The 27,547-nt window shown below is 42.7% G+C and overlaps 1 protein-coding gene across 1 annotated transcript; it reads right to left on the minus strand.

Annotated features, from left to right (window-relative positions):
- On the minus strand, window positions 1–27,293 carry LOC102184867 (cytochrome P450 2J2). The gene is made up of 9 exons (XM_018044784.1): window positions 27,008–27,293; window positions 20,603–20,765; window positions 17,062–17,211; window positions 16,526–16,686; window positions 13,787–13,963; window positions 11,972–12,113; window positions 11,437–11,624; window positions 8,576–8,714; window positions 1–523 (listed from the first exon to the last, which is right to left on the minus strand). Exons 1-9 carry the CDS (start codon window positions 27,215–27,217, stop codon window positions 345–347), a joined length of 1,509 nt encoding a protein of 502 aa, XP_017900273.1. The 5' UTR covers window positions 27,218–27,293; the 3' UTR covers window positions 1–344.

The following is a 27,547-nucleotide window of genomic DNA, read 5'->3' on the forward strand; positions in this document are numbered from 1 at the left end:
TCACAGCTATGACTTTTATGATGTGCTTTATGGTTTCCAAGCCACTTAAAGTCCATTATTTCCTCTGATTTTTATAGTAGATTTTCCTTTAGAGATGGAATCATTGTCCACTTTAAATCTTCTGGATGAAAACGAAATCACTTACAGCGTAACTCATTTGCTCAAGGCCCCACTGGAGATGGCAAAACTGGGGTTTAGTTCCAGTTTCCTCTAAGTCCAGTTCCTGTGACATATCCTAGAGGCACTGGATGCTGTCCCCTCACTTCTGAGCAGATGCCCTGCCTTGGGGGGTGTGGGAAAGCTCATTCTTCCTGCTTTTCTTCACTCTCCCCACCCCAACAACTTCAGCCCCGAGGAACAGCACAGAGCCGGTGGCTGACTGGGGCAAGGGTCAAGCTCACTCTGAACTTCAGGCTCAACTTCTCATTCTCTGGAGGCCTGAAGGTAAATTTTTGCAGAAGTGAAGTAAAGAAAATAAACAACTCAGTCCTGGCCAACTGTTCTCCAAGGCACATCCGCTTTCCTGAAAGACAAAAATATGAGTATCTGGTTAGGTGGTCTGTGCCAGCAAGGACTGAAATCTTCCACCACATCTTGCAAAACGTGAGCAAACAGCAGGCCTGCCTGGCCCTGAGCCTTTATGCACTCAGCTTATTTAATCATGACCACCTGGAGTAACCTAAGCCCGGTGAGGTCATTCCACAATCACACACTCCAGTGCCTTCAGGACTCAGATGGTCAAGCAACGGTGAAGATGCAGGCTGTGGATGAAACAAGTGGGCAGCCAAGGCTGACCTATGAATGTGGTCTAGCCAAAAGTCTTACAAAAATCCATTAGCAAACGGTCTGTGTTTACCTCTCTCAATTTATAAAAAAAAAAAATTGTTGGAAGTTAAAAGAAAGTAAACGTCAAAGCAAGGTTTTTCAAGTATGAGGCATCTTTTCCCTATGTCACGTATCCCCCCATCATGACTGGGAATCTTCCTGCCAGGGTTCCCCATGCAGGGCCAACCTCATCTCATCCCACCTGTGTTTGCCTGCTCCAGGCTTTCCCCAGCCCCTCCTTTTCAAGATGCCTTCTTCCCCAACTAACCAACCTGATCACATGGAACATAGTCTTGCTAACTCAATGAAACTACGAGCCGTGTTGTGTAGGGCCACCCAAGCCAGACAGGTCATGGTGGAGAGTTCTGACAAAACGTGGTCCACTGGAGAAGGGAATGGTAAACCACTTCAGTTTTCTTGCCTTGAGAACCCCATAAACACTATGAAGAGGCAAAAAGATAGGACATTGAAAGATGAACTCCCCAGGTTGGTATGTGCCCAATATGCTTCTGGATAAAGGTAGAGAAATAACTCCAGAAAGAATGAAGAGATGCAGTCAAAGCAAAAACGACACCCAGTTGTGGATATGAGTGGTGATAGAAGTAAAGTCCAATGCTGTAAAGAGCAATATTGCATAGGAACCTGGAATGTTATGTCCACGAATCAAGGCAAATTGGAAGTGGTCAAACAGGAGATGGCAAGAGTGAATGTAAACATTTTAGGAATCAGTGAACTAAAATGGACTGGAATGGGTGAATTTAACTCAGACGACCATTACATCTACTACTGCGGGCAGGAACCCCTTAGAAGAAATGGAGTAGCCATCATGGTCAACAAGAGTCCTAAATACAGTACTTGGATGACAGAATGATCTCTGTTCGTTTCCAAGGCAAACCATTCAATATCACAGTAATCCAAGTCTATGCCCCAACCAGCTGAAGAAGCTGAAGTTGAATGGTTCTGTGTAGGCCTACAAGACGTTCTAGAACTAATACCCAAAAAAGATGTCCTTTTCATTATAGGGGACTGGAATACAAAAGTAGGAAGTCAAGAAACACCTGGAGTAACAGGCAAATTTGGCCTTGGAGTACAGAATGGAGCAGGGCAAAGGCAAGTTCTGCCAAGAGAACACACTGGTCATAGCAAACACCCGCTTCTAACAACACAAGAGAAAACTCTACACATGGACATCACCAGATGGTCAATAACAGAATCAGACTGATTATAATCTTTGCAGCCAAAGGTAGAGAAGCTCTATACAGTCAGCAAAAACAAGACCAGGAGCTGACTGTGGCTCAGATCATGAGCTTCTTATTGCCAAATTCAGACTTAAATTGAAGAAAGCTGGGAAAACCACTAGACCATTCAGGTATGACCTAAATCAAATCCCTTAAGATTATACAGTGCAAGTGACAAATAGATTCAAGGTATTAGATCTGATAGAGTGCCTGAGGAACTATAGATGGAGGTTCGTGACATTATACAGAAGGCAGGGATCAGGACCATCCTCAAGAAAAAGAAATGCAAAAAGACAAAATGGTTGTCTGAGGAGGCCTTACAAATAGCTGTGAAAAGAAGGGAAGCAAAAGGCAAAGGAGAAAAGGAAAGATATACCCATTTGAATACAGAGTTCCAAAGAAGAGCAAGGAGAGAAAAGAAAGCCATCCTAAGTGATAAATGCAAAGAAATAGAGAAAAACAATAAAATGGGAAAGACTAGAGATCTCTTCAAGAAAATTAGAGATATTAAGGGAACATTTCATGCAAAGATGGGCTTGATAAAGGACAGAAATGATATGGACCTAACAGAAGCAGAAGATATTAAGAAGAGGTGGCAAGAATACACAGAAGAACTATACAAAAAAGATCTTTACAACCCAGATAATCACGATGGTATGATCACTCACCTAGAGCCAGACATCCTATAATGCAAAGTCAAGTAGGCCTTAGGAAGCATCACTATGAACAAAGCTAATGGAGGTGATGGAATTCCAGTTGAGCTCTTTCAAATCCGAAAAGATGATGCTGTAAAAGTGCTGCACTCAATATGCCAGCAAATTTGGAAAACTCAGCAGTAGCCACAGCACTGGAAAAGGTCGGTTTTCATTCCAATTCCAAAGAAAGGCAATGCCAAAGAATGCTCAAACTACCGCACAATTGCACTCATCTCACACGCTAGTAAAGTAATGCTCAAAATTCTCCAAGCCCAGCTTCAACAGTACATGAACCGTGAACTTCCAGATGTTCAAGCTGGTTTTATAAAGGCAGAGGAACCAGAGATCAAATTCCCAACATTACTGGATCATTGAAAAAGCAAGACAGTTCCAGAAAAACATCTACTTTTGCTTTTTTGACTATGCCGAAGCCTTTCACTGTGTGGATCACAACAAACTGGAAAGTTCTTCAAGAGATGGGATTACCAGACCACCTGACCTGCCTCCTGAGAAATCTGTATGCAGATCAAGAAGAAACAGACATGATCTGGACATGAAGCTAGACATGGAATAATAGACTGGTTCCAAATAGGGAAAGGAGTACATCAAGGCTGTATATTGTCACCCTGCTTATTTAACTTCTATGCAGAGTACATCATGAGAAACGGTGGGCTGGATGAAGCGCAAGCTGGAATCAAGATTGCTGGGAGAAATATCAATAACCTCAGATATGCAGATGACACCACCCTCATGGCAGAAAGCTTAGAAGAAATAAAGAGCCTCTTGAAGAAAGTGAAAGAAGAGAGTGAAAAAGTTGGGTTAAAACTCAACATTCAGAAAACTAAGATCATGACATCCAGTCCCATCACTTCATGGCAAATAGATGGGTAAACAGTGGAAACAGTAACAGACTTTATTTTTGGGGGGCTCCAAAATCACTGCAGATGGTGACTGCAGCCATGAAATTAAAGATGCTTGCTCCTTGGAAGAAAAGTTACGGCCAACCTAGACAGCATATTAAAAAGCAGAAGCATTACTTTGCCAACAAAGGTCTATCTAGTCAAAGCTATGGTTTTTCCAGTAGTCATGTACGGATGTGAGACTTGGACTATAAAGAAAGCTGATGCCTGAAGTATTGATGCTTTTGAACTTGAGAGTCCCTTGGACTGCAAGGAGAGCCAACCAGTCCATCCTAAAGGAAATCAGTCCTGAATATTCATTGGAAGGACTGATGATGAAGTTGGAACTCTAATACTCTGGCCACCTGATGCAAAGAACTGACTCATTTGAAAAGATCCTGATGCTGGGAAAGTTTGAAGGTGGGAGGGGAGAGGACAACAGAAGATGAGATAGTTGGATGGCATCACCAACTCAACAGACATGAGTTTGAGTAAACTCCCAGAGCTGGTGATGGACAGGGAGGCCTGCTGTGCTGCAGTCCATGGGGTCACAAATTTCAGACAAAACTTAGCAACTGAACTGGAAAGAAAAAAAAATGAAGAAATTGGCTTAAATTGCAGCAAATAGAAAAATTTGTTTTTGATGGTACCAGGTCAGTTGTATTATAAATACCCAAAATTCTCCTAGAAAAATCCATATATTGGGATAAAACTGGACCCTTAGAGTCAGGATCCAGGGTTACGTTACTGGTTCCATCAGTCACCAGCTCTGGGCTCTGAGTAAATTGCTTATTTTCATCGACATATAAAATTTTCACTTGTCAAACTTGTGAAGTAATTGCTCTCCTAAGTACTATATATGGCTGATCAAGGATACCAGTAAAACAGGAGATTTGACTTGGGACTTCCCTGGTGGCTCAGACGGTAAAGCATCTGTCTACAATGTGGGAGACCCAGGTTTGAGCCCTGGGTTGGGAAGATCCCCTGGAGAAGGAAATGGCAATCCACTCCAGTACTATTGCCTGGAAAATCCCACGGACAGAGGAGCCTGGTAGGCTACAGGCTATGGGGTCACAAAGAGTCGGACACGACTGAGGAACCTCACTTTCACCTTATAAGTCATGGAAAGGAGTGCTACCTTATTTCAAGGCTTCATCCGGGATTAAGGGAAACACAGATTTTCCTCTTGGTGCATGTACTAACTCGCCATCACTAACTAACCAGATCAGTTACTAGAAGTGAGAGAATTGACCTAGGGTGTTTGAGAGATCTTCCTAATCTTATCTCCATGATTCAGTGATATTTCTGAAAATTGAGGACTCAGACTCTTGCCTTTCATGAAGATATCTGCTGCTTTGTTGGATCAAAAGGGAAAACTTAAATGGAGAAAAGAAAATGTATGTTTGCATAACACCTTTGTAATCTCCCCAGCTGTGCATGTCTCCTAATTCCACACCTGACCTTCTTTCCAAGAGAAGGGAGGGTGCTTTTCACACCCCATTCCTTCAGGGAAGCTTTCTTTATAAAGTGCTGGGTCAGGTATGAGGCAGAGTAACTGAGCCCTAAAGACGGGAGTCTGGTGGGAATAAACCTGACTGCAGTGTTGACACTTTAAGTCAGTGGATTTTTCCGGTTTCTATTTCCTGTTCTGTTTCACTAGTTCTCGTTTAGTCACACTGAGGGGATCCCCAAATTGCTAGCTTGGTCTGAATCATTCTTCTCGGGCAGAAAGAAAGATAGTGAGATCACCTGACTGCAATACTGGCTCCAATTTCCCCCCTCTCCCTGAACCCCCATCATTTGCAATGTGATTTCATAGCCCTTCCCATAAAATTTGTGCCATTTCCCCTTTCCCTTGAACTGGGGCTCACAGTGTGAGCTGCTTGGGCCCCGGAATGCAGTGGGAGTGATGGTCGCCAGTTCCGAGCCTGGCCCGTGGGAGGCACTGTAGGCTGTCCTCCCTCCTGGGGTCTTGTCTTCTACATGCACACCAGATGGGCTAGCTTGCTGGAGGAGGAAACTTGGAAAAGAGCCCTACTATCCCAGCTGATGTCATCCTAGATCAGCCTTCAGCCAGCTGACCTCCCTAACGGGCAAGAGAGCCCAGCTAAGAACAGTGGAGCTCTCAGTTCAACTGTAGCCTTGTGAGCAATAATAGACACTTATTGTTTTAAGCCATTGAGTTTGCCAACTTTGTAATGCAGCAATGTAACAACTGATACATATGATATGAATTTAGTGAATCTTAAAATGGAAGGGCCTTTAAGTAGGAAAATTCTAAACGTGTTAGGGAGAGCACTAGATTAGAAATATATATATAACCAACAAGGACCTACTGTATAGCATAGGGAACTATACTCAATATTTTGTAATAACCAGTAAGGTGGAAACCTAGAAAGAAAAAGATATATGTCTATAACTAAATCTTTACCATGTGAGCCAGTAGCTCAGCTGGTAAAGAATCCGTCTGCAATGCAGGAGACCCTAGTTTGATCCTTGGATCAGGAAGATCCCCTGGAGAAGGGATAGGCTACCCACTCCAGTATTCTTGGGCTTCCCTGGTGGTTCAGTCGGTAGGGAATCTGTCTGCAAAGTGGGAGACCTGGGTTTGATCCGTGGGCTTGGGAAGACCCCCTGGCAGAGGGAGAGCATGGCAACCCACTCTCGTATTCTTGCCTGGAGAATCCCCACGGACAGAGGAGCCTGGTGGGCTGTAGTCCATGGGGTCACAAAGAGTTGGACATGATTGAGCAACTAAGCACATAGCTAAATCACTTTGCTGTACACCTGAAACTAATACAATATTGTAAATCAACTATACTTCAACAAAAATTTAAAAGAAACCAGAAACTTGAGTCTTAGGCCCTTTTATGCCAATTCCTTGGGCACATGACCTTGGATGAGAAATAACTTTCTCTTAATCCTAATTTCCTTTCACTGAGAAAGGAGATACTAATTGTTTTCCTAACTGTTAATAATTGGGTTGCTGTAAGTATAAAATAAAATAATTTGCTTGCAAATGAAATCTGTAATAGGAAGGATGTGTTTCAACTCTAAATAACAAAAAATACAGTGAGGAAAGAAAAATTATAACACTTAAGATAAAACAGCTGAAACTCTGTACTATAATAAGAAACATAAAGCTCTTGTAGGCAAGAAGTCTAGGCTTCCCAGGTGGCGCTAGTGGTAAGAATCCACCTGCCAATGCAGAAGACTTAGAAGATATGGGTTCAAACCCTGGGCTGGGAAGATTCCCTGGAGGAAGGCATGGCAATCCATCCAGTATTCTTGCCTGGAGAATCCCATGGACAGAGGAGCCTGGCAGGCTATAGCCCATAGGGTTGCAAAGAGTCAGACATGACTGAAGCGACTTAGCACGCACCAAGGCAGACAAGAAGTCTGGAAGGCTTTCCAACATCCTCATGTCTGCTTTCATATTAAAAAGTGACTTGTCCAAGTGAGCAAAGGTGGCAGAGAACCAGAGAAAGAAACAGAAGATCTAATTGGAATCAGTCCAGATACACGAAGGACAGTGCCCTATAGCAGAAAAGCCTGGGCTCTGCATCATGCCTACATGGGGTCAATTTCCAGTCCCTCCCTTTCTGTGCCTTTGTGGCATGATCAATAAGATTATACTGTCACAGAAAGTCAATGTATATTTAATTTAACTCAATGATAAGAAAATTGTTGCGAAATTCAGAGCATTCACTCACTGTAGCATTTAGTTACTTTCTTGGGAGACGTTTCTAGGAAGTGCATAGGCTTTATTTGATAAACCTGGTCAACACTGAGTTCAACCTCTGCTCTGTGAGCTTTGTGACTATAGATACCATAGTTGACCCTGTTAAGCTGTAGTTTCCTCCCTTATCCCCAGCGTGGTGACTGGAATTTGGACTTTGTAACTTTAAGGTAGAATACATGGTCCATAAAACTTATACTGTTTTTTTTTTTCTACCTAATCATTGTCATATTCTCAGGGCTGCCTAATTGACACATAATAGGTGCTCAGAAAACATTTATAGAATTAAGGATTTGGGAAATTATTTAAAACGATCTCAGCAACATACTTAACTCATTACCTGGTAAATATAAGACTTTTCCTTCCTCATTTCACAAAGTTATGAGTAAAACACCCTTTTGGAACTGGCTGGCTGGGAAACATGAGAGAAAGAGTTTTCTCTGCATTCTCTTTCATATATTTTAAGTTATACACCATGTAAATGTATTCACTAGATTTGTAAAGGATTGCTGTTATTCAGTCATCAAGTTGTGTCTGACTCTTTGCGACCCCATGTACCGCACTACACAGACTTCCCTGTACTTCACTATATCTCAGAATTTGCTCAAACTCATGTCCATAGAGCTGGTGATGCTATCAAACCATCTCATTTAAAAAAGTAAAAAGGAAGAATGTAGTATAGACAGAATCTCATCTACTTAAGCCCGTGGCATCTAGAGTCCCTTGTAATGCCCATAATGATACGGAGGCAGCCCCTTTACTGGAACCTCCCTTACCCCTTTCTTAGCAATCAGCTTTATGTTTTTGTGAGTGGGAAGCACTAAAAAGATCTTGGAACACTTTAAGTTCTATAAAGATGGCAAGTGCCCACCCTTCTTTTGTGGGTAACAGGCAGAGGCTAAGTTCCTCTCCCCAAAGTTCCTGGGGACCGAACAATTTAAAGCTGAAATCTCCATCAGAGTCAAGCCAGGGCTTAGGACATAAGAGAACGAATCCTGGTGATGCTCAGCCCAGGGAAACCTGCAGTGCACCCACAGCAAGAGTGAGTCATGCTAGGCAGGGCTATCTACAGACATGTCAACTAAAGCAAGGTATCACAAGAGGAGCAGGGCTGAGAGAGCAGAAGAAGGGCTGAGAGAGGGACTCTGGGTTCCCACACTCCTATTTCCAGATACTCACCTATTGAAAAAGGCAGAAAGGATTCCCTTTTCTTAAACTGTCCATTTTCCAAGAAATGCTCTGGATTGAAGGTGTCGGGGGTGGCCCACTCCGCAGGGTCCCTGTGCAGTGCAGTCAGGTTGGTCGTAACCAGGGTTCCCTGGAGAAGGCAGGGGACTCATGCAAGACATGACACATACCACAGATGTGTGCCGAGGGGCAGCGGCCCCCCGGGCTCCCACATCAGGGCTGATTGAACTTCTTCAGCCTCCCCAACCCTGTACCTGCTGAGCTCAACCCCTAGAACCCTGCTCTTTGCCATGGGACAGCTTACAATGATGGATGGGAATTGTCTGCTGGGAATTTTATCAGCGAAATGTGGCTACTCTTAGTGCAGAATGGGGAGGTGTGTGCATCAGTGAGAGAATAATGTGACAGTGGGCAGGCAGTTCTGGACCAAAATCAACCCAGTTGCTCAGTCAAGTGGTAAATATGGCAGCCTCCCCAACATGAAAAATGTCTCATTCATCTGTTTCTCCTATTCTCTTCCCTCCATTATCTCACACATTCCAGAGAAGGCTTAATAATACAATCAGGTCACCCAGTGGAAAGAACCACTATCCTTCCCAGCTTGCAGCAAGAAACCCACGAGTCCTCCTTAACGCCCCCCATTATTCATTCTGCCTTCATTCCATCCTTTTCCGGGCTGGTCAGTTTTCCTTGAAATTCCTCTTGATTCTATCACCTCCATGTTATTTCCCCCCACTGCCTGGTCCAAGGTACTACCTTGGTTGTCCACACTACTACAGGAGGCCTAACTACAACTCTATATCCTCTCCCCCCTCCAAAGTGCTTCACACACGGAAAGCAGCGTTAGCTCTGGACATGGTTTAGTTATGTCACTCCTAGCCACCCAACACTCCTGGAACTTGATAAAAACCCTCCAAATAGTTCTCCTCACTCAGATTAAGGACCTGTCACCAGCCCTCTATCTGAGTCACAGTCCTTTTGCCTGCACTCCCACTGTATCAAGCCTTCTTCAGTTTCTCAATCATACCACTTGTTCCCATACCTTTTTGCATGGTGGCCTCTGGGCATCTTCATGCCAGTGACTACTCACTAGACCTGCGAGTGCCAGGGTCTTTGTCCCTGCTGTGAGCCCCAGCTGCCCCTGCCTCTGCAGACCTTCCAATATTAGTAGGTAGGTCTGGTCCAGACTCTTATGAGGTCACTGCTATTTTTCCATGGGTCTCAGTGTGCACATGACCCAAGAGTGGAGTTGATGCTTCCTTAAGTCCAGTGGAATTCCTGTGATAAAAGGCTGCTGACATTCAAAGCCAGATTCTCAAGGGCTCCTCCTCCTGATGCCAGACCCTCAGGCTGGGAAGATTGCCTTGGGGCTCAGGATTTCGCTCCTATGGCAGAACTTCTGTAGTATAATTGCTTCCGGTTTGCAAGTTGCCCACCCAGTGGGTAAGGGTCTTGTAGAACAGTACATCAGAAAAAAAAAAAAATCTTACAAAACCAATCTCTTGAGCTAGGATGGTTCTCTGCAGCTAAGTGAATTGTTATGAATATGTGAAGATCACCTGTAATGTCATCTAGACCTCAGAATTCATCCATAAGACGGTCAATCAGCAAAAAAATAGTAAATGAAATCGCAGCAGGAATAGCTGCTTCTCCAAGGGCTGCAGGGACCATGACCAAGGCGAGCCCAGAGCATAGGCTCTTCTGGTTTTATCTTGAAATCCACCCCAGGTTCGACACACAAAGAGGGACTCAGACAAACTGAAATGGATCCATGGAAATGGACTAAGGTGTTGAGAAAGCAAAACTGTGAATGTGCGGTGTGGAGAGAGGGCACTAGTGGGGACAGGAGAGCCGACTCCTGAGATCCTAAGAGTGATTGGCAGAGCGCAGAACTGCCTTTGTGAGGACAGGGAACTTAACAGGGTCCTACTGAGAACAATTTAAGGAGCTTCTTTTAAAGCAAAGTAAAGTGACTCCTGTGGAGAAAACATGGTATAGGACAAAAAAAGATGAGCCTGGGGCTCAGAACACATCTATTTCTTTAACCCAGCTCTTGTCACTTTGTACACCAGAGATTTTATGCAAGATCAATCAGCTCTGAGCCTTCATTATGAATTTGTAAAAGAAAAAAAAAAAGAATTATTCTGAGGACTGATCAAGTTGAAAGAACCTATATAGTCCATAGTACATGATGACTGCTTAAAAACCATTCATTCTTTCACTCCTTTTGTGATATTCAGTGTGCACAGGCTTGGATTGATTCCCTTGTGAGGTAGTCCCATCAAGGGACTGTAAGTCAAGGCTGGAAGCAATATCTGTGGGGATATTATGTTAGAAACACCAGTTCAATGTGATGTTGGCCCAGGAGGTCTTAACTGGTTCTCATATTTCAACATTCTAAACTCCCAGGATTTTGAAACAGAATTTTCCAAAATAAGTCTGGCAGGTCCCTATCCTGTGAAAAGCTCTCCCGTGGCAAAGAAAAGGACCTCATGGCAAAGTCTGACTCAGAATTGCTGCCTGCTGTTTCCCAACAAGAATTAAGAATGCACGTCAGGTAGTAAAAAGAATGAGAAATCTCACAGTAGAGAAAAGCCAGCCTTTGTCTGAACATGTTTCATGTAGGAATCCCCCTTCTCCTCTAGAACAACTATTAACATTTATTTGAACTAATATTCTAAAGACCCCATGTAAAGAAAAATATCTAGAATTACATCAGTAGTAATATATCTCCCTCTCCAATTAAGTGTTTCCCTAAGAAAAGAAAACACATCACATTTGCCATTGAGATTTCCATCATTTACAAATATGAGCTTGGAGATCTGAGGCTGTTGGTGTGAACCCCTAATTACCTTGGGCAGGTGGTATCCGGCCAGGGTGGTGTCCACTGCCACCTTCCGGGGCACGTTCAGAGGGATAATGTTCCCCATTCGCAGCACCTCATGGATGACAGCGTTGGTGTAGGGCAGGGACTCTCGAGTGGCCATGCTTGGCTGTTGTGATTGGCCAAGCACCCTGTCAATCTCAGCTTGGACTTTTTCTGAAAAAAGCAAAGGTGGTTCTATAATTCTGTTTTTCTATAACTCTCCTTGAGCCTGGTTAAGTTAAGGAATGAAATAACCAGCATCAAAACGGCTATCTTAGGCTCTCCAGACTAGCTTCTCAGGGAGGTATGAGAGTGGGAAGTGGGCCCTGGTGTGAGACAAATTAGGTGGAAAACTCTTGCTCAACAACATTCCTGCAGCAAGTTCCTAAAGCTGTGTGAGCCTCAGGTTCCTCTTATTAGTGAGGGTGAACCAACATTCCCTTTAGGAATATTGAGACATAGATGAACTAATTTATGGAAGCATACTGACCTGGCCTAGGCCCATCCACTAATGAGCTCACCTTGGATTTCGGGGTTAAGGGCCATGTAGAGCAGCCCCCAGCGCAGGGCGGTTGAAGTTGTCTCTGTGCCAGCAAGGAAGAGGTCTAGGGTGCTGTAGATGAGGTTTTCTTCATGGAAACTTGAAGCAGCATCGCCCTTATGCTAGAAAACACAGTGATTATTGGCTTATCCAGATGGTTCTTAGTTGCCACAAAAGGAGGCTTCATTCTAGTGAGAACATGGGAGGAGAGATTCCCCCAAGAGAAATGACTTTTCCTTTGACCATCTCAGCAGGCAGAGGCTTATTATTGCAGTATCATTAGCATCTTCCTGCTCCAAGTGCTGGGAGCTTTTGTCACCTTGGATGGATGAAAACTGAGAGAATCTTTTTACTTCCATATGTTGGGAGAGTCTATTATTATATTGGAAATATAATAATATTTGGGTTACAATATTAGCCACACCTTTCACTATATGTACAACTTGACCAAGTCGCTAAACCTCTCACTTTGTGTTCAGTATTCACTCCTCAACTGGCATTATGAACTATGTGAGATGGAAATGTCATATAAGAAATTCTCAACAAATGTTTGCATTGATACCAGAAAGAATAAAATTAATTTCTCTAAAGTACAATTCTCGCAATTCCCCATTAACATCCTCCTGAGGTTAAACTTCTCTGATTCCAACAATCATTCCTCTTGGCCCTCCAGCATCTTCACCACTTTCCTACGGGAGCTTCAATGTGTCCGTGTTCCTCTGCGTGCCTGCACACCTTATAACAAGTGAAGTCTCCTCCTGTCAGGAGGAATCAATACTTCTATTAATGGTATAACAATAAGGTGAAATAAGAGAGGAGACAGAAAATAAATTCACCATTCTTTGAACTCTAAAAGTTGAAAATGAGTGAAAAACAATGACACTGATGCAGTGATGAGTATTAACCACCAGCCTTAATATGTTAAATGACCTGTATCCAATTTGGCCTTTTCCCCGCATCTCACAAACAACATTTGAAAGTGCATGAAATAGGGAGGAGGGAGGAAGGCAAAAGTCCTCCACTTGAGACTAACCTTTGGCATCTGACTCAGCTTCACTTATACTCTGTGTTGGGGAACTGGGGAAGGGGTAGGGGACTGGACATTGGTAAAAGTAATATTGAAACAATGCTTCTTTTCCCTGTTGTGTATAGGTCTTTCAGATATGGATAGAGGACAGAAATAGACTATCAAAAGGCAGTATATGTGGGCTTTCCAAGACCTCAAGCTGAATACTCTTAAACCAATATCTTTATTTTGAATGTTATCATCAATTCTGAGCTAATGATATTCCTATACTCTGAAATAGTGTCTCTATTTTTCCAGCCTTGTGCTAGGCTGAATAATGACTCACAAAAATGTCCATGTCCTAATCTCTGGAATGGGTAAATGTTTTTTGACAGATGGAACTTTGTAGATATCATGAAATTAAGGATCTTGATATGGATTATCCTAGCGCGCCCATTGTAATCAGAAGAGTATAAGAGGAGACAGGGAGCAAATTAAGAGAAGATGCAAGGACAGTGGAAAAAAAGACATTACATCAATGGCTTTGAAGACGGAGGAAAGGGGCGTGAGTTCAGGGGTATAGACAGCCTCTAGATGCTGGAAAAGCCCATCAATAGATTCTGCCCTAGAGCCTCAAAAGAGCCAGCCTGCCCCGATCTTGACTTGATAAATGTTGGTTGTTTTAAGCCACCAAGTTTATAGTGATCTCTTACAGCAGCAATAAGATATCAGAATTGCCTCATTTGCTCTTTAAGAACACTCTTCAGGAAAACACCCAGGTCCCCTCACCTTTTCTACTTCCTGGAGATAAGCATCAATGAAGTCTCTTGCTTCAGCAGGATTCCAGTCTCTCTTGTGGTTTTCAATCATAAGGGCAACAAACATTTTCAGTTTCTCCAAATTATTAAAGAGTGCTTGGTGTGGACCCGGAAGGAAATTCATTATCCTTGGAAAGACATTATAGAGCTGATGGAGAAAACAAAACAGTCATGGAGACAAGGAAGTGCCCGTTTTCTACTTTTGAAGACAAAGAAACCATTGTATCTCTATATGTATTTTCTTTGCTTATATTAACGCTTGGAATCACCCTTGTCTCATCTTCTCTGTCACACCTCTCTTCTTCCCCCTCTGGCAAAGCATTTCAGCACTCCATCCAAAATAGAACCATTTCCAGACCACTTCTCAGTACTCCATGTGTTTGTCATTCTAGGACAAAGCCCCAACATTTCTTACCTAGGTGCTTTAAGGCCTCCCAGCAATTTCCCTGATTCTCTCCTCAACCCCTTTCCCAGTCTGTTTTCCACTGAGCTGCCAGAGAGATCATTTAACAGTTTAATCAGATCATTTCACTATTTATCTTTCAATCCTCCAATGACTTTCCATGACATTTAGAGAAATTCTACACCATTCTCCTGGCCTGGAGCTCCACATGAGCTGGCCTCTTCCACGCCTGCCCCCTCTTCTGCTATCACTCGCTGCCATCTTACTCGCTCTTAGTCTTTCTAGTCCAGCTCCGCTGGTCTCTGTGACAACATCAAGAATGGCAATGTTTAGTCTTTTGGATTTGCTATTCCTTCAATGAAGATTGGTCTTCCTCTGGAAATTGTATAATTCTACCCTTTTATTTCATTCAGGTTGGCTCTTGCTCAGAGAGATCTTATTTGCTAATCCTATAATGCAGTACTTCTGGAATCTCTTCCCATTCCCTTATTTATATTTTTTCATGACACTTTCCTCTAATATGTGTGTATATGTCTTTGTGCATGAAACACCTCTTTTTAGCTAGCTAATTAGTTATGTTAAACATAGATATGTGTTTATCTATCATACCATTATGATGTATTCTTCATGCAGATAAGACATTTTTAATAAAATTAAGTGTGTTTTGGATATATTTTCCCTAAAAATATCTGGTAGAAAACAGATAGCCCAACATAATGGAAAATTGCCTAGACTTAAAATGAAACATACATGCCTTTGAATATTAGCTCTACTGCTTTCTAGCTATAAGGCTTCGGGAATAATAATAATGACAATAATGAAGATGATTATGTAATTTGTCTGGGCTTAGTATAATCTGCTGCCATTGGGGCACCAGGGTTATTTTCCTTACTCAATCACATGAGATCTATTCCACACTTAACACACAGCCAGTGGATCACTATGTGAATATGCTTAAGCATTCCCATATCTACTTGCCCATATTAGGATGCTCCATTTCATCTTTAAAGGGTTGTTATAAAAATTGACTGAAATAAAGTATGACAAATGGAATTGTCAATCATACTGCCTGAGCTATTTTGGGCCTCTAAAAAATGCTTATTACCCCCTGACTCACTGTCTCATCCAACCTTCTCAGGAATTTCTTTTCCCTGGGAATAGTCAACACATGCTCACTGAGGTCCCAGACTTCCTAAGTTCTGTCTTAATAGGAAGGAAGAAAATGGAATTACTGAATGGAGGGGTTACCATGATTAGAAGTGACAATAAGAAATGTTGTTCAAAAACAATACTGACAATAATAATCATAGTAGCTCATATCCATTATGTCCGTTTTCTGTGCCAGGATTCATGCTAACTGCTTTATCGGGTTAGGTGAGATGGGTTCATAAATCTCCAGGCAATGTTACTTTTAAAAATGATTACAAGTAAATCCTCCTGTACATACACAAGGGTTTACCCCAACACTTAGGGCTGATTTTCCCATAATAGTGCCTTCCAAATACACAAAAGGGGCTGAGAGGCCAAGCAGATGAGCAGAGCTTTTGACAGACTTACAACCCTAGCAGGACAAAAGGAGATGGCAGGGATTACCAAGGACAGGGTGAGGGTTGAATCTCTTAAATCCATATCCTAGAAATTTAGAAAACTGGTAGGAACAAGTGTGGATGTGCATGGAAATAGACCAATGGTGGAAACCATTAAGGATTTTTACACACAGGTGTATATGCAGGAGAGATGAGTGGATGTGTCCACATGAACAATAAAACAGAAATGTTCATGGCAGCTTTATTCATAGCTTCCTCAAATTAGAAATCCCTCATATGTTCAATAAATCTGCAAGCATTATTCAAAAGAATAACAATCAGTGGCACCGGCATGCAGAGGAAAACTACACAGAGTAAATTAGAAGACCCAATAAATAAATTTCAAAACAATGAGCTGAGTTAGAGCCAGGCACAGAAGCATACATCTGAGGATCACAGAGGTGTGCGACTAGGGAGGGACATGGACAGAAGGGACTCAAAAGTGATGGTAATATTCTGTTTCTTAAGGAAAAGAATGTAGTGTATACCTGTATGTCATGTAAAGTCCTGTACTTCATACAAATGTTAGTAATGTTATTTATCAATAGTGAATACAATATTATAAAAAACATTAAAGTCAACAGATTGATTTCAAATAAGTTTGCGCTGAAGTCAGTTTAAAAAAGTTATCTTTTAGCTACAAAGGAAAGAAAGACCCCATCTAATCTGTGACAGACATTAACATATCTTTATGCAAGATAGGAAGTGGCAACTGCCTCACCTGGCAGCACATTGATGTCTGCAGATTTAAGACCTCATCCAGCATCCTCAGCAGCTCCCGGAACTGATCATCCTGGTAGTCAAACCGCTCCCCGAAGGTAATGGAGCAAATAATATTGGAAACAGCATTGTTGATTGTAAAGTGAGGGTCGAAAGGCTTTCCTGGAGGAAGAAGAAGAGATGGAGCCTTCATAATGGATTGCTTCTATTGTACAGAGATCCTACTCTGTGTGACATATGACACACCGACTACAGAACCACCTCTGAAACTGTGACCCCAGGGTCTGACACTGGGCAAGCACTGAGTCAATGCATGGGAAGTCAAACTGATGACCAGGATTTAAACCAACGTGTTTACTACCCATCTTTGTCTGAATTCATGAGCCCCATGAAGACAGGTCATGGTTAGCTGTTCCCTGTTATCCCCTCAGCACTCTACACAATTCTGGGCTCAGGAAAGGCAGGTAGGCACTGATGAACATCTGGTTAGCAAACGTATGAGCCATAGTCCCTGCACCTGTCCTATGACATGCTCACCATTCTCCTCTCCTATCATCTGGATGAGGTAGGAGGCCTCCTCTTGAATGCGTTCCTCTAAGCTCTTCTTTCCTAAACCAAAGTTCCTAAGAGTTGTCAGGGCAAACCTTCTTTGTTCCTTCCATATGTGGCCACTGGACATGATTAAGCCTGGGAAAAGAAAGCCAACATTATGAAAAAAAGCCAACCAGACCCGTGATGTATCAGAAGGACGAAAAAGGACTTTAAGGTGCTTGAAATTATTCAGAGAAGTAATTTCAAAGCAATTGATATAATGGATTGAATTTACTGATTGCTTGCAATGCTGGAGACATTAGCGTTTTTAATGCATTCTGGGATTTAGTACTCACTTTCTGATATACTTCTATATATATCACTATTACCAAACTGCTGCTAAGTCGCTTCAGTTGTGTCCAACTCTGTGCGACCCCATAGACGGCAGCCTACCAGGCTCCCCCATCCCTGGGATTCTCCAGACAAGAACACTGGAGTGGGTTGCCATTTCCTTCTCCAATGCATGAAAGTGAAATGTGAAAGTGAAGTTGCTCAGTCGTGCCCGACTCTAGCGACCCCATGGACTGCAGCCCACCAGGCTCCTCTGTCCATGGGATTTTCCAGGCAAGAGTACTGGAGTGGGGTGCCACTACCAAACTACTACCCCAGTTTTGCTGATGAGAAAAATGAGGCACAGGAGATAACAGTACATTCTACAAGGTCACAGAGTTAGAGCAGCAGAACAGGCATTCATTTCCAAGCCTGCCTGACTCTGATGCCCATGCTTTGACTACTTGTCACACACTATATCTAAGTATTTGTTATGGTACATACTAAGCATGCACTAATGGATTAGATAAAATCAAAACTCATAAGGAGAAAGTGCTTAAAGATCCTTAAAAGATGAATCACCCAAGTAAACAAAGAATTGTGAATGGTATGCAGAAAGAAAATCACAGGCAAAGGATAAACAAATCCATCATGAGGTATGCAGAGAACTTCATTTATTTTATAACACAGGTGAGACCACTACCCTCTCAATTCTTCATTCCAGTACACTCTTCCACTCCTTCTAATATCTCCCTTTCACTTCCACCACCTTAATGAAATAGCCCTCCCTGCTGTTCAGTCCAGGATCCTTTTCAGCCTCATGCTGATGTGTCAACAGCATGAGATGCATTTATCTTGAAACACTCTTTTCCAGTGGTGCTCAGGACACCACACTCTCCAGACTCTTCTGCTAATTCTCTGACTTCACAGAAATCATCATAACTTCGGTTAACTTTCAGTTCAGTTCAGTTCAGTTGCTCAGTCATGTCCGACTCTTTGCGACCCCATGAATTGCAGCACACCAGGCCTCCCTGTCCATCACCAACTCTCGGAGTTCCCCAGACTCGCATCCATCGAGTCAGTGATGCCATCCAGCCATCTCATCCTCTGTCGTCCCCTTCTACTCCTGCCCCCAATCCCTCCCAGCATCAAAATCTTTTCCAATGAGTCAACTCTTCACATGAGGTAGCCAAAGTACTGGAGTTTCAGCTTTAGCATCATTCCTTCCAAAGAAATCCCAGGGCTGATCTCCTTCAGAATGGACTGGTTGGATCTCCTTGCAGTCCAAGGGACTCTCAAGAGTCTTCTCCACCACCACAGTTCAGAAGCATCAATTCTTCGGTGCTCAGCCTTCTTCACAGTCCAACTCTCACATCCATACGTGACTACTGGAAAAACCATAGCCTTGACCAGATGGACCTTAGTCGGCAAAGTAATGTCTCTGCTTTTGAATATGCTATCTAGGTTGCTCGTAATTTTTCTTCCAAGGAGTAAGCGTCTTTTAATTTCATGGCTGCAGTCACCATCTGCAGTGATTTTGGAGCCCCCAAAAATAAAGTCTGACACTGTTTCCACTGTTTCCCCATCTTTGTCAAATTTTGAAATGATGAACCTTTTCAAGCTTGGATCAAAGCTTCTTCTCTTCTTACCCTTATCCTCCATTTCTACTAAATCTTATCAACTCCAAATGTTTCAAATGACATCTACTGATGTGAACGTCTGTATCTGTGCCTCAGCTGCAGACATGTAACCAATTTTCTGCTTGACTCTCTTGGCTTCACACTCAGCATATTCATGACTGAGTTAATGATTTGCTCCATACAACTCGCCACCCAGGCCAATGAACACCTTGTTCTCCTCCACATCTTCCTTTTTTCCTTTACCTACCCATTTGGGTGTCTACCTCTATCTCCCTCCATCTAGGTCATCATGTCCTATTGAATATGCCTCCTGAATAGCTTAAATCAATTTGTCTTCACAGTCACTCCCCTAGTGTAACCTACTGGACTGCCATTTCTTGCCACTTCCCTAGTTCAGGCCACCACCTCTTCTCCCTTAAAATTCTACAATAGTCTTTTGCTCCTTTTATTCCATTCTTGACATTGAAGCTTAGAGAAGTCTTTAAAACTTACCATGTAAGTATGTTGATTCCTTTTACTACTTAAACATTCAGAAGCCTGCATTGTTATCAGGATAAAAAGCAATATCCTTAAACATGAACTATTTCAGGCGAAACTTCACATCTTCATCTTCATTTAATTATCTCCATTTAAATTCTGTTCTTCTCACACTGGATACATTTCAATTCCTCAGTTCACTGTCCTTTTACCCATCTTAGAAACTTTTCATATTCTATTCCCTCTAGTGGATTGCTTCTTCATTTTATTACTTGTTATTTACTTATAATAGCTTTTCCTGAGTCTCAGGAGGAGATTTGATACCTATACTAAGTGAACCCTGCTCTTATCTTCATAAAACCGAGGCATTAAATTTTAGCGTACTTGATACTGTGTCTCTTAATAACATGTAAATTACACAAAAATCAAGAATTTTTTCTGTTCTACTCACTACTCTGTCACTGGTGCCTCTAGTCCTCAGTTCTCATGGCAGATAGTCGAGTGAATGGATGTAGGATAATGGGTGAAGTATTTCAGAGAGGGATTGAGAAATACCTGAAAAAATGGTGTTTTTGTAGAAGTATAAAGTTTTCATTTAGAATTTTGAAAATGTAAGTTTATTTAGTGACCATTCTAAGTACTCATGCCAAACTCTTTTAACATAGATAGAAGGCTTGAGATACCTTTGGGGCACAGCCTTAATAACAGAACATAAGGAACTGGAGGCAAGAAGGGATCACTTAATCAACAGGAACAAGCTGATGCACATCCGTTTTCTAGGGGAAGAGATCTGAGTGGGAAAGCAGCAAGAGAGCCTGAGGACGCATTGCCTTTTCTCTGCTTAAACAACACATCACATCACTGAGTGATGAGGATACTTATTTATCAAAGCACCCAGAGTGAGTTCATGCAGGTCATGTCGCTTCTCCCAAATCCCTGACATTAGAGCTGGCTCTGCCAGGTGCCCTGAGGGGGTGCCTTCAACAGGGAAATGCGGGCACTCAGGCTCCTTATGAGGAGCTTTGTTCCTGGGATTGTTGGAGATACTTTCCGCAGACCATAAGAATATCAAACATATGCTAACCAACGTAAGAACTTACCTTTAGTGTTAAAGATATGCTCCTGGAGAGGCATTACAGGGCGGTTGGAAAAGTTTTCACCTTGTTGGACAAGCGCTTCTTTAATTAAGGGTAATCCAGTTATAAGAACAGAAGGAAATGTACCAAGATCCAAGCTAAAAACATTGCCATATTTCTTCACAAACTGAAAAATAGTAGAAGAGTCACAGTTATACATGCACATGTCTGTGTGTTCTGGAATGGAGGGTATGTAGAGCTGAGGGAGATTATATTGAGGGAAATCTGTGTGTGCGTGTGCGTGTGTGTGTGTGTGTGTGTGTGTGTGTATACCTTTGCTGTTGGAAATATTTATGCCTGTTTCCACTTCTCTTGCTGTCAACTTGACTTCAGTTCAATCCACTAGAGGATGTAGACATTCATTATAAATACTCATATATACGTTCACCTTACTTGGATTGAGTGAGCATATGTATCCTGAGAAAAAGGCATAAGGATACAATAAAATAAGCAAGGTCTCTAACCTCAGGCATCTTAGAGTCTAGTGAAGGGAGAGAATTCAGTCCATGTGACTCACCAGAGAAGGCAGAGATATGTTTAGTGAATGTCTGGGGTAGAAAGCATGGACTTCATAGAAAATCATATCTGTTTAACCACAAGACAGTGTCCCCTTCTTCAACAGGTTCTAGGTGACAAAAAATTCCTTACAGGGCTAGGCCCAGTCATAGACAAGAACACACTAGCTGGAGCCATGTTAACTCTATGCTTGGCTAGCTGTGAGATCTCGGGAAAGTTTTTTCACTTTTTTTTGGAGCCTCCACTCCCCTGTATAAGAGGGAGAAAACGATTTTTCGTTTACAGTTTCTGGGAGGGTAATTCCCTGGCTGTCCGGTGGTCAGGGCTTGGACTTTAGTGCCATGGATACAGGTCTAACTCTGGACTGGGAACTAAAATCTCACAAGCAGGGCAGTGTGCTCTCTACAGCCCCAAAAAAGGGGAAAGAAGATTTCTGTGAGGAAGAAAGAGAACAACAATGGGAAAGACAGTTTGTTTTCAATACTGGCAGACAGCCACTCTAGACTCTGGGGAATGAATGGGCTCCGTGAGCAAAGAAGCGTAGGTGCAGTTGCTCAAGGGGGCAGACAGGACAAGAGTAAAGAGCTGATGTACAGGGGAAAGGCACTGGTGGTCACAGACAGCCACATCCACTGGGTGCCACGCTAACCACCTTTCACCTTTTGCCTCATTTCCCTCACACCACCCTATGATGGTGTGTACTCCCTACTAGGGAAGCTAGACCAAATTTATCTTTTTTTGATTGCACCACATTGCTGTGGGTCCTTAGCTCCCTGAATAGGGATCAACTTGTGCCTCCTGCTGTGGAAGCGCATTTTCTTAACCACTCGTCCATCCACCCTATGGCAGTAATTATGTTATTTATGTTTTAGTAAGGAAAATGAGTCATGGAGAAGTAACTTAGCCAAAGTGCCAAAGATATTAAGGACTGGAGGTATTTGTAAGATTTAAAGACAAGACATAAAGCTGAAATAGCACTGGGAACGTAAGAGTTTACTGGATGTGACAGCAATAAACTGAGAATGAGAGTTACGGGGCAGGGAGAGGAGAGAAAGAGTGCGAGTGAAATGAAGAGTGTCTGGGTGTGTCACACACATATAAGGGTCCTGGGGCTGGGAAATGTTCCTGGAAAGGGTCCTGTGTAGGGAGATGGGATACAAGGCCGGAAAGGTACTATGAGCTAGACCAAGGAGGTCTCAATGTCAGGTGAAACACTTTATATCTTGTTTTGTTTGCAATTAAAAACTGAATAAGAGAGGTAAGGTGAGTGCTTAGTACTTGGATTTTGAAGGCATACAAATCCCTTTGTATCCAGCTTCCACTGGTTATTTTCTATGTGATACTTGGTCAAGTTATTTAACTTCTCTCTGTCTCAGTTTCCAAGTATATAAAATGAGGGCTCTTACAAATTCTCATCTTTAGGATTCTGGGGTTAGTAATCATAATACTAAGGTTAATAATAAAATTATGTATTTTTATTGATATATTTGGGAGTGTATTTTAGCAAAAGATTTCTTGTAAGATACTGACAAATAAATGGAGGGAAGTGGCCAGAGAGGGTACGAAGGGAGCCCTTGCAGCAATCAAGCCAGACAAGTGATGCCTCATTTGCAATCAAAAACTTTTTTGTTCTTGAATTGGTTACTATAAATGTTTGAAGAGAGGGGGAGGGAGGTAGATATATAAACTGAGCATCAGCTGTATGCTAGGCACCCTGGCAGTAGGCTGATAATCCTAACTTGTTTCTTATAACAACTCTATAATGTATGCCCAATTTTCAGAAAAAGAGGCACAGAGATATAGCACATAGCTGATGGGCATAAAGTAGGACTGTTTCTAATTTGCTCTGTATGCCTCATCCTTAAAGAAAGCATGGACACATTCTCTCTCTCTTCTGCTGAGTGATGGAACTCCCTAAGGATTACCTGGTCACATTACTTCTCACTTAATTTCATGGGAATCCAATGGGACGTGAGTAGTGGTGATGTGTGCGTCTTCTGGGTCGTGTTCTTAAAGGAAAGTTACTTCTCACCACCCCCCACTTTCTCCTTTTCATGGCACAGAACTTACACATGACACTGTTGCAGGGCCAGAGCACAAGACAGAAGCACTGTAGTTTCAGATGACCTTGTGGAGCAAAGCAGCCTTCCTATCCTGGTCTTCCTACCTACATCTCAATCTACTTGTGAGAGACAAATAAATTTCAATCTTTTTTACACCACTGTCTTTCGGAATCTTTTTGTTACATCAACTCTATATAAACCCTTATAGTGGCTTTAACCACCTTATCTACCATTTCCCCTTCTTAGTCCAATAAGAACTTTTTCTTATTTACATAAATGTTTCTATAAAACAGCTATAGTAAACAATGTTGAGAAAATGGGGGAAAAACCATGCTAAGCAAATCAGCCAGTTTCTTCACTGCCTCCTTATTTTGTTTTAGCTCAAGTCACTTCTCCAACTTAAAATCTCCTGTCCACTTTACTCCCCAGAGCCACTTGCCTCTGCTCAAGTTCAGCCTAATTTATTTCAACATTCTAGGAGGGTATCCCCGTGGATTCCCATTCACAATGAACCCACTTAATGACATCTCATTTGGTTATCAAAAATTTATACCACACATTTCACCATATACTCTTCTTGTATTATACCTGTCATATGATAAGCACTTCTTAAGTGTCTACTGGATAAGTGCAACCCTGAACAAAATCAATTATCTGCTAACTATATCATGAAAAGTCAAGTAGCGTAAGTAGAGACCAGATTAAGATTCAAGTCCTTCTTTGGCCATTTTCAGTGCTGAGTCACTTAGGCAAATCACTTAGTTTTCAGTTTCCTCAGCCTTAAAATGGAGAAACAACCTCAGATGATACAATAAGCTATGTATGCATATCACATAAACTTTAGAGCAAATACTTAAGGCACCAAACAAAGAAGCATACTAAAAACACTACAGTTAAAATAGAAAGGAATTCTTAAAAATGTTCAAGTGACCCACAAAAGACCAGAGAGAAGAAATAGAGGAACAAAAAACAGAGTGAAAAATAGAAAGCGAATAGTAAAATGGCATACTTAAGTGTTCACACATCAAAGTGAAAGTCGCTCAGTCCTGTCCGACTCTTTGTGGCTCCATGGACTATACAGTCCATGGAATTCTCCAGGCCAGAATACTGGAGTGGGTACCCTTTCCCTTCTCCAGGGGATCTTCTTGACCCAGGCATCGAATCAGGGTCTCCGGCATTGCAGGAGAATTCTTTATCAGCTGAGCTACCAGGGAATCCCTCAGACAGCAAAAGTTACCCTAAACACAAATGATCTAGAGTCACCAATTAAAAGAGATACTGGCACAAAGAAAAAATGACCCACCTATATGTTCTATATAAAAACTCATTTCAAGTATAATCATATAAGTAGGTTAAAAGTGAAAGAATGGAGAAGCATATAGTATGCAAATCCTAATTAAAAGAGAGCTGGTGTGGCTCTATTTTATCAGATAATATTCAGGCAAAGGAAATCATCAGGGATAAAGAAGAACATGTAATAACTAAAGAGCCAATTCACCAAGATAATGTAACAATTTTAATGTGCATGAGCCAAATAAAAAGAGCTTTATATATAGCCAAATAAAAAGAGCTTTACTTTATATATACCAAGTATATAAAGTAAAACTATCAGAACCGATCTGACACATAGATGAACTTCTAATTATAGTTGGAAACTTTAACATGCCTCTCCTAATAATTGACAGAATGATAAAAAGTCAACAAGGGTATAGAAGCACTAAACAATGCTCTTCAAGTCTGTCTGATATATAGTACAGAATGCTCCAACAGCAGCAGCAGAAGCCATTATTTCAAGTATGCATGGACTCCATTTTAGGTCATAAAACCAACCTGTACATATCTGTTCAAAGTTGAAATACAGTATATGTCCTCTGACCCTAATGAATGCTGACTGTAAATCATTAACAGAAAGAAATCAGGAAGATCTTCCAATACTTGGAAATTAAACAGCACAATTCTTAAAGAAAGGCACAGGTTTAGAATCTTAGCATCTTGGCCCTAAAATTCTATATACTCATCCTACCACTTAGTGCAACCAATTGGCTGTTTCTCCCAGAAAGTGATGAAACCATCTCCATCTGAACTTGAGTTTGTAATACAGGCTTGTGTTGAAAGTGCTCCAGGAATTTCTAGGGAACTAAAACTTTTCTTTTTTGAGCACCAACTATAAGCTATTTTAACACTGAACATTCCTTTTATTTAATCATCGCAACCACTTACCACAGTGTTGTCGGTCAGGAAGGTGCCTGTGCTGAGAGGCAGGGAGGCAGTTGATTCTCGGGACAGTGTTGAGTGATGAAGGGAATTTTAAGGAATTCAGAATGGCCACAGTTAGGGAGCCTTGATGGGAGATGACTATAAAGTGGAAAGAGGCTACAAGAAGGGATCCATGTGGCTCCCTAAGGAATATGAACTCTAGGAAAGGGAATATGAACTCTAGGAAGCAGCAGAAAGCACTAAGAAAATCTAGGCAGACGACATTTTTAAATGAATACTTTAGTGAGAGTGGATTGCAGATGGAGGAACCTGAAGCTGAGGAACTGTGTCCTTGTGTGGATGGAAGCAATGTAATTGAAAAGTCCTGAGGATTTAGGTAGGAATGGCTCAGTGGGTAGAGTCCACCTGCAGTGCAGGAGACAAAGGAGACTCGGGTTCGATCCCCAATTCTGAAAGATCCCCTGAAGGGAATAGCAACCCACTCCAGTATTCCTGCCTGAAAAAAATCTCATGGACAGAGGACACTGGTGGGCTACAGTCTATGGGACTACAAAGAGTTGGATGTGACTGAGCGACTAAGCACACGCACATACATCCTCATTTTACAAATGGAAAACGGAGCCTCCAAGAGGGGAAGTATATAGCATTCACCCCTACCCCCACCAAGAATAAGATTATTGAAAAGAGGAGTGATCATACTATAAATAGAACGTCCCTGTAATATGTAACCAGACACCACGAAATGACTTTATTTTTCGAAATGACTTTAAAAAACGTGTCTGTCACACTCCAGACTCTAGTAAAAGAAACAGAAGAGACAAAGAGTCACTTGGTCAGTCGAAAAACATTTACTGAGCATATAGAGAGGATTCTGAACCATATTCAATCCAAGGATCCCTGACACGAGAGAAAATATGCAAATATTAAAGCTCCTGGCAGTATGTGAGGCTTCAGATGAGAGCTACAGTTCAATATTTACACTTTTTCCATCAGCTATATGGACCAAGAAACACTTTCCGTTTTGTACAATAAACCTGCAGCCCCTACCTCCCCCAAAGCGGATCGTGTCGGGACACTTAAATAGTAAACAGTTAACAGTTCTGGAGAAGGCAATGGCACCCCACTCCAGTACTCTTGCCTGGAAAATCCCATGGACGGAGGAGCCTGGTGGGCTACAGTCCATGGGGTCGCTAAGAGTCGGACACGACTGAGCGACTTCTCTTTCACTTTACACTTTCATGCATTGGAGAAGGAAATGGCAACCCACTCCAGTGTTCTTGCCTGGAGAATCCCAGGGACGGGGGAGCCTGGTGGGCTGCCATCTATGGGGTCGCACAGAGTCGGACACGACTGAAGCGGCTTAGCAGCAGCAGCAGCAACAACAGTTCACCCCTAGAAAGCACAGCTGGAATCATTCCAGGTGACGGTGAGGAAAGAGAAGCTCAGAGCAGGGTGTACCCGGTTCCCGACTGAATGCTTCAGAAGCCCCCATGCTCCAGCCCTAGGTACCCGGAAGGCCCTTGTCCTGCAGGTCAGGTCAGGACGCGGCTCTGACACCTTCGCCCGCTCCTACCTGCTGAAGCTGCAGGTGCGCCTTCTCAAGGTCCATCAGCAGCGAGTTGCCTACAAAGGGCAGGCCCGTGGGCCCTGGCGGGAAGTTCTTTGGACGCCGTCTTTTGAGGAAATCAGCAAAGAAGAGAAAAACGACGGTCCCCAGCAGGACGGTGCCAGGACGGAGAGCCGCCCAGAGGGCCGCCGCCAGGGAGCTCAGGGCCTCCAGCATCACTGCGATGTCTGGTTTCGCTTCTGGGAGGATCTGTGCTTCCGCGCTCTCAGCCGGGTTCCCAGGCCCCGCCCCATCCTACTGTCTCAGCCCGCCCTTGCCTCCTCCCACCGCGGCTCTTCCCTTCCCCCAGCGCTCAGCTAAGCCCCACCCCTGGCTCCCTGTGGCGCCGGGTCCACCTTACCTCTCCTTGCCTTTCCTCAGTTCCTGCCTCCTCCTCCCCTCGCCCCAGCTTTCCCCCACCTGAGTCTGTTCTCTGGGCTGGAGCCCAGCCTTCCTGCTACCCTCTAGATGTCAGGCATGGGATTCCCTGGAGAACATACTTGGATC

This window comes from Capra hircus, chromosome 3 (genome assembly GCF_001704415.2).
Source record: "Capra hircus breed San Clemente chromosome 3, ASM170441v1, whole genome shotgun sequence".
Taxonomy (NCBI): Eukaryota; Metazoa; Chordata; class Mammalia; order Artiodactyla; family Bovidae; genus Capra; species Capra hircus.

What these genes read in the sequence shown, in the direction of transcription:
- LOC102184867 (XM_018044784.1), bottom strand. Translation starts at nt 27,217, where the DNA reads ATGCTGGAGGCCCTGAGCTCCCTGGCGGCGGCCCTCTGGGCGGCTCTC. An exon ending in GCATATCTTTAACACTAAAG is followed by an intron (nt 17,212 to 20,602) that starts GTAAGTTCTTAC and finishes TTCTTTTCCCAG; the next exon opens with GCTTAATCATGTCCAGTGGC. An exon ending in CCTTAACCCCGAAATCCAAG is followed by an intron (nt 11,625 to 11,971) that starts GTGAGCTCATTA and finishes TGCTTTTTTCAG; the next exon opens with AAAAAGTCCAAGCTGAGATT.